The 12,845-nt window shown below is 37.8% G+C and overlaps 2 protein-coding genes and 1 long non-coding RNA gene across 5 annotated transcripts; 2 read left to right on the top strand and 1 right to left on the bottom strand.

Annotated features, from left to right (window-relative positions):
* Positions 1–3,172: 3,172 nt before the first annotated feature.
* Positions 3,173–4,586, top strand: LOC100697891 (uncharacterized). Its single transcript, XM_003451269.4, has 3 exons — positions 3,173–3,246; positions 3,394–3,466; positions 3,559–4,586. Exons 1-3 carry the CDS (start codon positions 3,216–3,218, stop codon positions 4,403–4,405), a joined length of 951 nt encoding a protein of 316 aa, XP_003451317.2. The 5' UTR covers positions 3,173–3,215; the 3' UTR covers positions 4,406–4,586.
* A 330-nt stretch (positions 4,587–4,916) lies between these two features.
* LOC109204047 (uncharacterized) lies at positions 4,917–7,318 on the bottom strand. Of its 2 annotated transcripts, none has more exons than XR_002063632.2 (4): positions 7,189–7,318; positions 6,870–6,973; positions 6,554–6,625; positions 4,917–6,463 (listed from the first exon to the last, which is right to left on the bottom strand). It is a non-coding gene; the product is annotated as an uncharacterized LOC109204047 (long non-coding RNA). The 2 variants fall into 2 exon arrangements; XR_002063631.2 differs by having other exon boundaries at positions 6,870–6,976; positions 7,189–7,260.
* A 38-nt stretch (positions 7,319–7,356) lies between these two features.
* LOC102077760 (uncharacterized) lies at positions 7,357–12,340 on the top strand. 2 transcript variants are annotated; one of them, XM_005456091.3, is made up of 8 exons: positions 7,382–7,448; positions 7,652–7,730; positions 8,130–8,327; positions 8,834–8,944; positions 9,717–9,767; positions 10,614–10,766; positions 10,975–11,088; positions 11,718–12,340. In XM_005456091.3, the coding sequence occupies exons 2-8, from the start codon at positions 7,677–7,679 to the stop codon at positions 11,781–11,783; spliced, it is 747 nt and encodes a 248-aa protein (XP_005456148.1). In that variant the 5' UTR covers positions 7,382–7,448; positions 7,652–7,676; the 3' UTR covers positions 11,784–12,340. The 2 variants fall into 2 exon arrangements, with proteins under 2 accessions (XP_019219758.1, XP_005456148.1); XM_019364213.2 differs by lacking the exon at positions 7,652–7,730 and having other exon boundaries at positions 7,357–7,448.
* The last annotated feature ends 505 nt before the right edge of the window (positions 12,341–12,845 follow it).

Here is a 12,845-nt window from a genome sequence, read left to right as displayed (position 1 = left end):
TTGAAACCGGCCTCATCAATGAAAATATACTTGTGCTGATTCACAGCAGCGTCCTGTTACAGTAATTGCATGCCAGTTTAGTGTTGTACCTGAATATATTCTGAACGCAGTTGTTTCACCCGGACATTGTTCCTCTCAAAAGGAACCAAGTAAATTTGTTTCATGGAAACCTGGTGCTTCTTCAAAAGCCGGGCAATCGTTGGAAGGCTAATTGATGGCACATTGGCAAAGGTGTCATTGCTGTTCTCAACAGCCTGTTTGATTTCAGACAGCCGTATGTCATTCCTTGCCCTGACCATTTCCACCACAGCCAACTCCTGCTGGTCAGTCAAAACACGTGGGCGACCACCACCAGGTTGTCTCCTGTTAATTCTGACAATCATATACTGTCAATATTGAAGTATTACAAATTACATTACTGTAAACTGACAATTACATGTTGTTCATCTATACAATAGGGTACTATTTTTTAGAAGTGAAGTTGCTATAGCAGACATACCGGTTTTCTTGGCGAAAAGTTTGGATGATAGAGCTGACAGTTGACCTTTGTAAATTAGGCTGTACCACCCTGGCAGCCTCAGCCATGGTAAAGCCTCTGTTAACCACATGGTCAACAATGATGGCCCGGACTTCATTAGAGATGATGGTGCGTTGTCTTCTGCCTACATTTCTCTGAAGACCACCTCTCTGTCGAGGAGCACCACCACCTCTTCGATGAAGGTTTCCTCTCCCTACGAGTCTATCCTGCTCCATATTTGAACAGTGCAAAGTCTCAAACACAGTTCTACTTATATGGTAACTAATTGTGATCATCAGGGGGGAAACAATTAGCAATTAGTATTTCTAGATTGAAAGCTCTTGCAGCCATGTGTAACTTACAAATGACCAGACAACAATCAGTCAAGTTGAAAATCCATGGACATAATGAATGATTCATTGATTAAACATTAAGATCAGTTGAATTGAATGACAGACAAATGTATTAAACTGAATGATAAGAGATGCAAATCAAAAATTTTGTAGTGATAACATTATGAAAGGCAGTAACTGTGAACGAAACATTTATTTAGATGAAACACTTATTTTGTGTAGTGAAAAGGATATTTTGTCATTATGTGTATTGTACTAACACAATTGGAAATATGCTGAAATGTTTGAAAAAGGTGCACTTTTGATGATCTGTTGTGATATAAGTACGAAGAGTTTTGAAAATGTACCAATTGCTTGTGAAAACTGCGCCAAACCAATTACAAAAAACTGTAAATACCACACACAGACCACAACGCATGCATCAGGGTCAGTGAAGGTTAAAAAAAGGCCTGGGAGAAAGGGAGTGAGTGGATGGACGTCGTGAGGGAGCAAAATCACTAAGAAAATTATTTTTTAATTTTTTTAATACAATTTTTTAAAACACATTTTAAACAAAATATCAGATATTCTGATAAATATAAATATCACAAAATATCAGATTTCAGATCAGATGCAAATTTGTGAAAAAACACATGGAAAATTGTGGGTTTTTTTATTTGATGAGCTTTGCAATCTGCCCAAGGGTATCCTGTCATTTGCCCCATGAACCGTCCCCCTGACACTAGACTGAATACCTCAATTCAATTTTCAAAGAAAACAAAATTAGAAGACCATCAGTAGTCCTATCCAGTAATATCCTTTATGCTGTCTTTGACCCTCATAAATGTGTATGTGTTTATGGCGTTTTAACCGTTTTCTCTGTTTTCCTTTTCAGTGTCCTGTTACACACTTGTAAAATATGCCCCATAACAGATTTTAAGCATTTTTTTTACCACGCTTGCTATCCCATGTTTACCAATATTACAATATTAAAGAGACCCTTAATTTGCCTATTTATTACTCACTTTGACATGTAGAGCCTTGATTCTAACAATTTCATGTCTAACACTGATAAGATTACAAAAATCTTGGTATATACATAACATTTTTCTTTTCCTGATTTAAATAATAATACACATTAGAGGTCCAGCTGGTACCTGCTCCTTGAATCTGTATGACTTGGCTTGCATCCAGCAATATACGAGTCTTGGGTTGGTCAGCATCAACAGTGCTCTCAGAATCAGTGTCTGCTAAAAGTTTGGATTTCTGCATATTCATGGAAAATTACAAACACTGGGATCACTCTGAATGTCTTTAGTAACACATTATTTCTCTTCTTGGAGGACAGGAACCGAGCTTCTACCGGTGAAGTATTCTTGGGTGTTCCTGTCACAGTAGTGACCTTCTACACCTGATCTGAAGAACAAAGAAAGCCTGCCCATGTTCTGCTACTACACATTTTACCTAATCAAGTTGTTCTTGGGTTCATTTTCCTATCAACAGAACAAAGAAAGGATGATTAAACTGAAAGAATAAACAGTCGAGTCCAGTCAGAACAACTTTCCTACAACATCAACTCTAAATCAAGGCCAACCTAACGAGTCTGCCACACTACAGCGACCTTTACCATAAGGTCTTAATTTTATTGGTACAAGTTCTCTCTGAAACCTGTAAGAGCTGACATTTATTGTATTTTTCTTCTCTGCCCAAATAGCTACGACATCATTTTCACCCTGATCTTCAACATTCTTGTTTTTTTTCCTGTTAGAATTTTGCTTTTGCTATGGACAATTTACTCTGTATATTCTCACTGAAGATACTGATTTTAGTCATTCAATCTTACTGAATAAACATGTCTTTAAAACAACATGCTTTGAACTGCCAGATATCTATTTAAAGATCATTTAAGCAGCCAAGACCATATAGAGGGACTCACTTACAGTGCAAAAGGTCAGTAAATAGTTCGATATTTTCAAAGCGTGGGTGATCATTATCAACAGATCTGCTCAGTAAGCTCGGTCAACAGCACTACACCCAGTCAGTGATAAGTTTAGTCATCAGCCACCTCCCTCTCTGAACAAAAGACTTGTATCGCTTTTCATTAAACTTTGCAAACACTACCTTCACTGGAGTTACTCAAATCCTCGATCTGCACTAAAATGCCCCGTAATCTTATCAGTTTTAACCCTGTTTTTATGAAGAGAACAATCTGTTCAGATGACTGCTTGGATTTTAGGGAACACCTTCTCAAACACCACAATCTGTACAAACATTTAAAGACCTATCAAGATCAGTCAGTCTGTGGCCTTTACCTAGAATTTTTCTGATAACTGAACCATATAAGTCTCAGGTTTTTGCTGCACTGGATGTTGGCTGTGAAATTTCCCTGGCTACAAGGTACAGTTGAAACCTGCAACATAATAACTGAAATCTTTTGGTTATCTTGCACAATTAATTTGGTTGCATACGAATTTTTTATTTAAAAAAGGGGATGTTAACATAAAAAATGCATAACTTATTCTTGTATTTTCTGCAATTTTCCAGTTGGCTCACATTTCTTCAAGATGAGTGCTGGTGACAAGCATCTGCTTTTTCACTGTGTTCTTCTGTCTGCCATGTACGTATCATATGTATCATAAAAACAGGGATACATTCTTTTTAACTTGCATTGGCTTTATTGTAACTTCAACAAATCTTCTAAATCTTCAGGGTTTCATGCCATGGCAACAATCCTTTCTTCAATGACAATAAAAACCTCGTACTTCCGGCGTCCTACAATATTCCGTGGATGGCTGGCATTGAGGATTTCCGCCCCCTGTCTCTTATCACCATCCCTGGCAGTCACAGCAGCATGGCTCGCTATGGAGGCCCTGAGTCAGAATACCAGGTCCTGTCTCTGAGTGACCAGCTCAGAGCTGGGATTCGTTTCCTGGATCTCAAAGTGTTGGAACTGGAAGGCACCCTCTACGTCATGCATGGGGTGATATACGAGCGCAGCACATTCAGAGATGTTCTGGACACTGTTAAAGCTTTCTTGTCTGAGTTTAAGAGTGAGGCTGTGCTCATTAGAGTGGTGCCAGCGATTTTGAACAAGAATAAGGTAAATGAAATGGTGCAGAATCTGATTAGCAATGACCAGCATGTGTGGGTGACCTCTGGCATGCCGAATATAGGCCAGGTGAGGGGGAAATTGGTCTTTTTGCAGAAAAGCACCTTCACACTAGGAATTCCCCTCACAGAGACGGATGAGAATAGCAGCAATAAGGTTAGCAGAGTTAAAGAAGAGGACAACAAACTAATCAAACAGCTGACCCAAGCCACTGAGGCTAGTGGGGGTGATAACATTGTTTTGACTTACACAAGCGGCACTGGCTTTGGGACTTTCCTAGGAATGTTTCTGACCCCAAAAAGAGTGGCAGAAAAGGTGAACCCATGGCTCAATCAGTACCTCAGGCAGTTTTATCCCAATCATCCCAGACCATGCTTTGGGATTATTGCCATGGACTTCCCTGGCTTTGACCTCATTCAAACTGTTATCAATTTGAACTGGTGGTAGAGGTTAAGTAGCTTTGCCTCCTAATCAAAAGAGCTAAAATGACATGCATTACTATGAAATTGTTCCTATGACATTTCTGTCATTCTTCACTGTAAGGCAGTGTTTCCTGAACAGTGTAACAGCACAACAACCTCTGATGTTAACTTTGATGAAAGTGAAATCAATAAAACAATCAATCGTATTTTGTTGCCTGTTCTTCAGTGAAGCCAGTTTCAGGCTGTTTCATCTTAGTGACAGTTGAATATGGTTTAATCTGATTTTCATAGTAGGTAAAAGCAACACTATAAATGTAAAGAAAATACAAGTGCATAGTTCAAAAATGAGTAAAGGTATCTGCAAACTATTGTATATACAAGGATCAAAAGTGCAAAATACATATCTATCTATCTATCTATCTATCTATCTATCTATCTATCTATCTATCTATCTATCTATCTATCTATCTATCTATCTATCTATTTTACTTGGCCATTCCTCAATGCAGTTCTTTTTTTATTCTTTGATTTTTGCATTTTTCGTCCTTGATAGTTTACTGCTTACAGTATTACTATAGTACATACATGAGCAAAGAAGCCCCACACACCTACTGTTTAAATCTTTACACCGGCTCAAAGTGCAAATTTGTAGATTTTCTGTCTGAATAACTGAGAGGCTGCACAAAGGTTCATAAGATAAATGAACTTACTTTGCAGAGTCCCCAAAATAAAAAGAAGTTGGAAGCTTAATCGCTCTTCTTTAAAACCATAGGTGAACAAGGTGTAGAATAAAGTACTGTTTGTTGTTCATTTAGTATTTAGTGCTCCCTCTGCAGATTATGGTTGGGCTTCTCAGTATTGGACTTGGAGTTATCCACTCATGTGCCGACTCAGGGTTTTTGTGGCAAATTGGTTGCACAGGCTTCCCATTTTGGTCAGGATCATTAGTAAGCAAGCTAACACTTAATTGGGGATATTATTAAAAAGAATTTCAGAAGCTCTTTTACCATAAACATACAGTCCTTTAACAATGACACACAAAAATACAAACTTTTGATACAGTAGGGAATTTTGGGGGGTTCAGCATCGTACTCTGCCTCTGTAAGTACCTCCTAATGACCCTGTTTAAGCAGCTCTTCACTCAGTAAAAGGAGACGTAAATGACATATTTTACTTTTAATTTAGTGTTTGAGTGAAAGAAAGGAACAAGATGAGGAAAAGGAAAAGCTTGAATTAAAGTTGCAAATCATTTTGATAATTGGAATCTATAATTAAACATAAATATTACTAAAGTGTTCAGTGTGAGTTTTTCAATCAAATGTACAACATATATCCATTACATAAATTAGATTCATAATTTTACTTGTTTTTTGGGGTTTTTTTGGATCATTTTAATTGTAATTTTTTCATGGATGCAAAGTTACCTTCATATAAGAAAGGGAAACTAATGTAGTCTTCTATTTTATTATAGATGTTCACAAAAATAACAAAAACTTATAAACATCGTCTAGGAAACAGAAACAGTTACATTTTTCATAGCTAATAAAACCAAAGAAAAAACTCTATCTAAATCTTCAAATCTGCTTTAAATTTCTCAGAGATATTTTATTTAGGCTCTGATCAGCGACTGAGCAGAGTTCACTCCACTCCTGCCAGAGTGCAGGTCACGCTGTCCTTCATATCAGTGTGAAATGAAAGAACAAGAGAAAGTCTTTTACACATGCATAGAACAGACTGAGCGTCTGATTCAGATCTGGTGACGGGTGTTACCGTAAGCTCTTAATTTTTGGAAATCAAAGCTCTCCAGCAGAGAAGAAACAAGGTAGAAAGTAAACACTGTCATTGCTGTGTCCCTGACATGGCCTGCGGGGATGTAATTAGGTGACCATAACCCAGCTGAGATTCTGTAGCATAACCTGAAGCCAGATCTTCAATCAAGACAGAATAAAAATATTGATGAGGTGAACCATCTTTTTTTTTTATAAAACAATGGTCCAACATGTATTTTCATTGTGCATCTCTCATAATTAGCAACAGGAAATATCTGGCAGAGGATGTTGCTGCATAAATTCAAGGTATCCGCCTGAAAAGTTCAACAATAACAGAGTGTTATAAGTTTAATCAGATTGAGTTCAAACACATTTATGAATAATCAATGCAGAAACGTATTCACCTTTTTTTGTGTTGAATAAAACTGTAATATTATTTTCCACCAGAGAGCGCTGCTGTTTTTCTTTTCAGCATCCTAAATTTAATGGGACACTAAAAGCTATTATGTGACATTTAATACGGAGATTATAGCTTTCAAATACTGATAGTTGTCAAAAGGAATCTTGTACTTTAGCCTCTAAGCTGTCATCTAATCACACACCAAATGTAACAAATATCAGTGTCCCCATTTTATAATTAAAAGTATTGTAAAACGAATAAAAACTAGTAAAAAATAAAGACTAAATGCATTTTACAGATAGCGTTGGTGGCTCACTTACAACAAGCTACTATTGGAGGAAGTCACCACACATGATCGTGCCACTGCTCTGTGTTCATCAGCATCAGTGATTTCCTGATGAGTGCTGGTCTCGAATTTCTGTAACTTCTTTCAGAGTTTCATAAAAATAAACACATCGCTGGTCTAGTTTTGCTAGTAATTTGCATTCAAATTCAAATACATATTAATACCAAAAAACAGCCAAAAAATATAAAAATTAATAATTTGAAACACAGGGTTTTGGAGAAATCAGAGACTCAAAAAACAAATTCATAAAAGTCATCAGAAGTTTTTGTTACATTCAAGAAATTTGGACTCACCATCTCTAAACTTGTGGTGATGCCAATGCCACATTTTCTCCAGCTTTTATGGGACATTATGCCATGATATTTATTATGTTTACTTTTCTTTGTGTTTAGCTGAGTGTTCAGTTGAACTTGATAAAGTTTCTGTATGACTCCCACAGAGGAGGAGACTTCAGGTAACAGGTTCGGCCTGTTAAGCTCCTTCCTCACTGTGTAATAATCTTCACTTTTATTTTCTCTTGTGGATTGTTGGAGTTTTGTTTCTACTTTAACAGGTAAGTGTTCATATTTACTTTGGGTTACAATGCAAATCAATTAAATAGTAGGCAATCTAAATTACACACATCCCTTCTTGTTGTTCTCTATATCTAAAAGAGTCTGCACTTTGACCATTAACTGAAATTCTTAATTGTAATTGAGTAGATTTTTGTTTGTAAAGTGACCCAGCGAATCAAAATCTACACTTTTTTGCCAAAAGTTGTCACGTCCGCTGTGGCAGAGGCATGGAGAGCAGATTGGAGCTGAATGCAAGCACTGAAGATGGACATGAACTGAGAGTGAGCCTTTATTACGGCGGAGCAGAATACAAACAAAAGCAAAAGGGGACAGAGACCAAACAAGCAAAACCTAAACTAGGAGAAACCTGAAAAAACAACAACAAAGAAAATAAAGACCTGAGACATGGACCATGAACACCTCAGACATGGGACATGCAGTTGGTGATAAGCAGATGAATCAGCGACAAACAGATGAAGACACGGGGCTTAAATACACTGAGGGATAACGAGGGAATGAGACACAGGAGGAGAGCACAGACATAACGAGACAAAGGGGAAGCAAACCTCAAAACACTGAACACAGGACACAAGACTATCAGAGTAAAACAGGAAAGGACAGAAAGTTAAAGTTTGTGCTGTGCTGACTTTCAAATTCAAATGATTATCACTGTCTTTCAGTTTCAGTCTCCAGGATCTCTATGCAAGATGTCTGTGCCCAAAGCTGATGGGATCACTATGTTTACTTTTACCTCCAAATCCCAAAGTCCCTGGCGTCCTCTGTTCCAGATCCTCAAGAGCCCTTGCTACAGGCCATTGTTCTCCGCTGTGTCCAAGCACCTGAGTGGGTCCCAGAGAGCTTCTGAGACAGTGTTGGGGGTGAGGAAACCTCAAACAATCAAATTATTGTGTAAAACTTTTACTTTTAAAACTATGAGTGATTCAATGTTACGCTTTTTTGTTTTACTTTTGGTCTCGAATAGATTTCACTTATATGGTCATTTCATACACACAGCACTGGCTGTAAGCACAGAAACTGCAGTCACCTGCAGATCTTTATTCTGGCTTAAAGGGAGAGGAGCTAAAATGGTTTGTTTTATACAGCAGATTAACCAATGGGCTGAATAAAGGACCATAAGATGAACATTTTTTACCCTGAACCATGACTCCTGCAACGCTACCCCAGTGGTGTCCCAGCAAAGATGGAAGTAATAGGTCCATCTTAACAAACAGCATGGAAACATAAGAAAATGACATGCCATAAGAAGCATGCTTATGTTTGCTGTTCGTTCTGTACGTTTACTAATAGTAGTGCTCATTGTACTATTGTGCCATGTATGACTGTGCAATGACAATAAACAGTTATCTTACTTCCTGTTTCACAGGTTCTGCAGGTTAGGATTGGGCTGCTCAGTATTGGACTCGGTGCTTTCTTTTCATGTACTGGTCTAAACGTTTTTGGTTTCTCTAGCTTCCCATATTGGTCAGGAGCAATGGTAAGAAAGCTAATGTTTAATTAGTGTTTTATTTATTTCAGAAACTTTGTGTGACCATCAAACCAAACAGCATTTCCTTCCCAGACAGCTTTTTGGGGCTGTTTTGTTAAATCACATCTGACTCCTCCTCTCATGCAGCAACATACAGTACTGACAACATAAAGTGAAGACCATAAGAATGTGGAGAGGCACAAAATCAGTAATGTTGCCTCTGTAATCAGTGAAGTGTAGACATTCAATTTTAATTCAAGGGGTGTAAAAATGTATTGTAATGACTTTTTAGAATTTACAACCAGTTGTATAAATCATTCTACATGTCTAGGCTCAGTTTGAAGTGTCAGATGTCATTAAAATCATTTAGATGTCCCTTTATCAAACAAAGGTCAACCTACCTTGCCAGTGTTCACCTTTAACTGAGCATCTTATTCTTTTAGTTCTCAAGCAATATTAGAGACAAGTGGATAATGAGAACATGGAAGATAATGCATTTACATAGTGTTATCAACTAGTTAAAATTCATATCATTTTACTATATACACACTTAATCACACACAATTAGGGCAGCAGTTGAGGTTCACCATCTGCCTCCATCGGTACCTCCTGGGGGCCATGTTGGTGCGCAAGTTGCTGTTTACTCAGTGAAAAATAAAGGAATTACTTGTATAGAGTCTTTAAACAGAAGTATGTAACTTGATTAAATATTGATTTGTGTGTGTGTGTGTGTGTGTGTGTGTGTGTGTGTGTGTGTGTGTGTGTGTGTGTGTGTTTCTAGTTCATTGTGCTTGGCATCAAAGCCCTCTTGTTTGAGAAGCACCCAACTTGGGTGAGTAATTCAGCTTTATTATATATACATATACTAAGCAGGCATAACATTGTGAAGGCTGGCTGAAGCTCAAACTGTTGACAAATTTAATACTGGTTCTGACAGAAAGGTGTCAGAATACACAGTGCATCACTGTTTGTTGCTTTTGGAGCTTCATGGCTGCACAGGTGGTCTGGTATGATGAATCTTTTTATTTTTTTTTTTACATCACATGGATGACTGGGTGTGTGTGCTTACCTGGGGAATGCTGGCACCAGGATGCACTATGGGAAGAAGGCAATGCTGTGGATGGACTGTGATGTTTTCTTTGACACAGACCACTTACCTAAGCATTGTTTCAGACCATGTACATGCTTTCATGGAGATGGTACTCCCTGGTGGTTGTGGCCACTTTCAGCAGAATAAAGCACCCTGCCACAAAGGAAAAATGGTTGAGGGATGGTTTGGGGAGCACAAATGAATTTGAGGTGTTGGCTTGGTCTCCAAATTCCCCAGATCTCAATCCAATCGAGCATCTGTGGGATTTGTTGGCCAAACAATTCCGATCCATGGAAGCCACACCTCACAACTTACAGGACCTTAAGGGACCTGTGGCTAAAATGATGGTGCAAATATCACACCATCATCTTTTCTACATGATACATGTAGCAGTAGATATCTCCAAATATGCACCCACATTGTGTTGAACAGTGTTGAAGAAATTTCCTCCAGTGAACAGCAGTCACCCGCTGACTTCCACTGTGGAGACAAACTGTTAAATTTGAAGCATTTGTTGGCTTTTTAAGTTGTCTGAGTGTTGAATGCATATTTTGTTGTGCATAAAGTGACACAAGTCTTGTATTTTAGGTCATACTCAACATGATTTTGTATCTCACTGGATTTGGTATCGCCATGGTAGCTTTTGTTGTCTACACCATGAATATGATAGTTTTATACACCATCGGGAATTATGGAACAAATTCCCAGGAAAAATATTTGGAAGCCTACCACCTGATACTGGTAAGTGTGGGGAAGAAGAAGCTGCAGAGCTAATCTCTTCTTCCATTATCATCCATGTCTAATTGCAGCCAGAGGAGATGATAAGCCTGTACAAGAAAGATATGTCTCAAAAAATGCATTAAATGTTAAAAGAAGTAAACATTGACATTTCACCAAAAGTCAGTCAAAACTTTCTGAGAGTAACAACAAAGAGTGCGTTTGTGTCCAGATGGTGATTCTGGTGATGAATCTGCTGCTGATTGTCTTGTCTGGCGTGGAGGTCGGCGTCACCCTGACCTCTGCCTTTTGGGAGATCAAAGCTCATCTTCAGCGTCAAAACATGGTAGAATATGGACAAATATAATTTTTTATATTTATCTTAAATCTGTATTTGCACAGGAAATGTTGTGTAAAGATAAAAATATTTATATTGGTAACTTTTTACATTTTGGGTGAAACTTTAAAAATATGATATGAAGTTATCTCTTTAGTTTTGTCTGCATTATTTTATGTGGGGCTTACTGGGAAACACCAAGTCCCTGCAGTGCAGCTTTTATTTAAGCATCACATGAGCTAAAATGTATTGCATTTAAGTTAAAGTAAGCCTTTTCATCTTGATAAAAATACTGGCTTTAGTCTTGCTGCTTTCAGTCTTTGTGCTAACAACTTTCCGGTAGCCTCATATTAAATATACAGTCATACAACAGTCATGTAAATAGCTTTTAGGCCACAGTCAGCAGCAACGATGTGAGTTAACTGTTTTATGCATGACTTTATCAAACTTTCACATCATTTGCATGCTCTCGTTTACAACATTGGCTTAGTTCACTGAGTTTTGAATGAATACGGACAGTGGACAACAAACAGTGATGTGTGTATCTCTGCATGAAGTCTGTGTGGTCAGTGCTGTTTGAGATTTGAGTGTGTCAGCACCTTGTCAGGAACTTAGCCCACATTATTTTTCTCTTTTAGAGCACTGATGACCCAGAGCTCCACAAACCAGTGCTGATAGAAGTGACTGCGCTGCATGTGGTCTGAACATCTTGACTCTGTGTAATGTCACATCAGCAATAAAAAAAATTGTGACTGTACAGCCTCCAACTTCTGAGTGTTTTCAAAATGTTCCTAAAAATAATCATGTTTAATTTTTTTTTAAAGAAGTCACCTGTAACTGTTATATAATTCATTTTGCTTGTATTTGTGACATTTTATTTTTAGAGAATTTTATATTAAACTTCAACATTAAGCGTTTTGTGCGAAAACAGGAACATGTCTGAAGATTATCGTTACTAAAATTTTTAGGTGTCATGATGTAGAATATATGAATTATAGCACTGTGTATATTTACTCTGTTACTGACTGCCTGGGCTGAACCAAGTGAATCAACATTCTTGATTGTTCTTGTTCTTCAAGAAAGCGTTAAAAATACAAATGTGTGTCATTATTTGAGTCAGACTGTGTTTGTGTATGAACGTAAATCAAATCAACATCCAAAGATTTGTTTGTGTTGTCTGTGGAGAAGTGGACACGGCTCATAACCTTTTTCTTGTAATTGTACAATAAAGGTGTAGTAACAGTGTCGCTGTGACCACCAGGGAGCGCTGTCGTATTTCTTTCCTGGTTTACTTTTTCCAAACTGTGCAGCAAACACACCAAGTTTGTTAACAGGTGATTCTTTTAGTTATGTTTGACTGATTGACCTAATTAATTATTTGTTATTAAATCATTACCAAGTTACAGTTTTAAACTAGTCAAGTTTGTTATTTAAAGAATGTCTGAAGTTTAAATTTGGCACGTTTGCTGAACATATTTTTTGACTCTTGACATCAATCAATCAATCAATCAATCTTTATTTATAAAGCACTTTTCATACAAAAAAAACTGTAGCACAAAGTGCTTTACATGGTTAAAAGCAGCCCACCCCACCCCACCCTCCCACTCATTCCCCACACTCTCATTAACAGAAACGGTCATGGATACACACATCCCCCCCCACACACACACACACTTAAAGAGTAAAATTGGGCTGGGTACGCATTAGCCAAGTGAGGAAACACTATCACAGGGAGCCGTCTGCACCGGGAGCCGGTCACAGACCGC

The sequence above is a fragment of the Oreochromis niloticus genome, linkage group LG11 (assembly GCF_001858045.2).
Source record: "Oreochromis niloticus isolate F11D_XX linkage group LG11, O_niloticus_UMD_NMBU, whole genome shotgun sequence".
Lineage (NCBI taxonomy): Eukaryota > Metazoa > Chordata > Actinopteri > Cichliformes > Cichlidae > Oreochromis > Oreochromis niloticus.
This window is presented reverse-complemented; position numbering and strand designations above follow the sequence as displayed.

What these genes read in the sequence shown, in the direction of transcription:
- LOC100697891 (XM_003451269.4), top strand. Translation starts at nt 3,216, where the DNA reads ATGTTGGCTGTGAAATTTCCCTGGCTACAAG. An exon ending in GAAATTTCCCTGGCTACAAG is followed by an intron (nt 3,247 to 3,393) that starts GTACAGTTGAAA and finishes GCAATTTTCCAG; the next exon opens with TTGGCTCACATTTCTTCAAG. An exon ending in TGTGTTCTTCTGTCTGCCAT is followed by an intron (nt 3,467 to 3,558) that starts GTACGTATCATA and finishes CTAAATCTTCAG; the next exon opens with GGTTTCATGCCATGGCAACA.
- LOC102077760 (XM_005456091.3), top strand. Translation starts at nt 7,677, where the DNA reads ATGGAGAGCAGATTGGAGCTGAATGCAAGCACTGAAGATGGACATGAA. An exon ending in AAGATGGACATGAACTGAGA is followed by an intron (nt 7,731 to 8,129) that starts GTGAGCCTTTAT and finishes ACTGTCTTTCAG; the next exon opens with TTTCAGTCTCCAGGATCTCT. An exon ending in CTTCTGAGACAGTGTTGGGG is followed by an intron (nt 8,328 to 8,833) that starts GTGAGGAAACCT and finishes CCTGTTTCACAG; the next exon opens with GTTCTGCAGGTTAGGATTGG.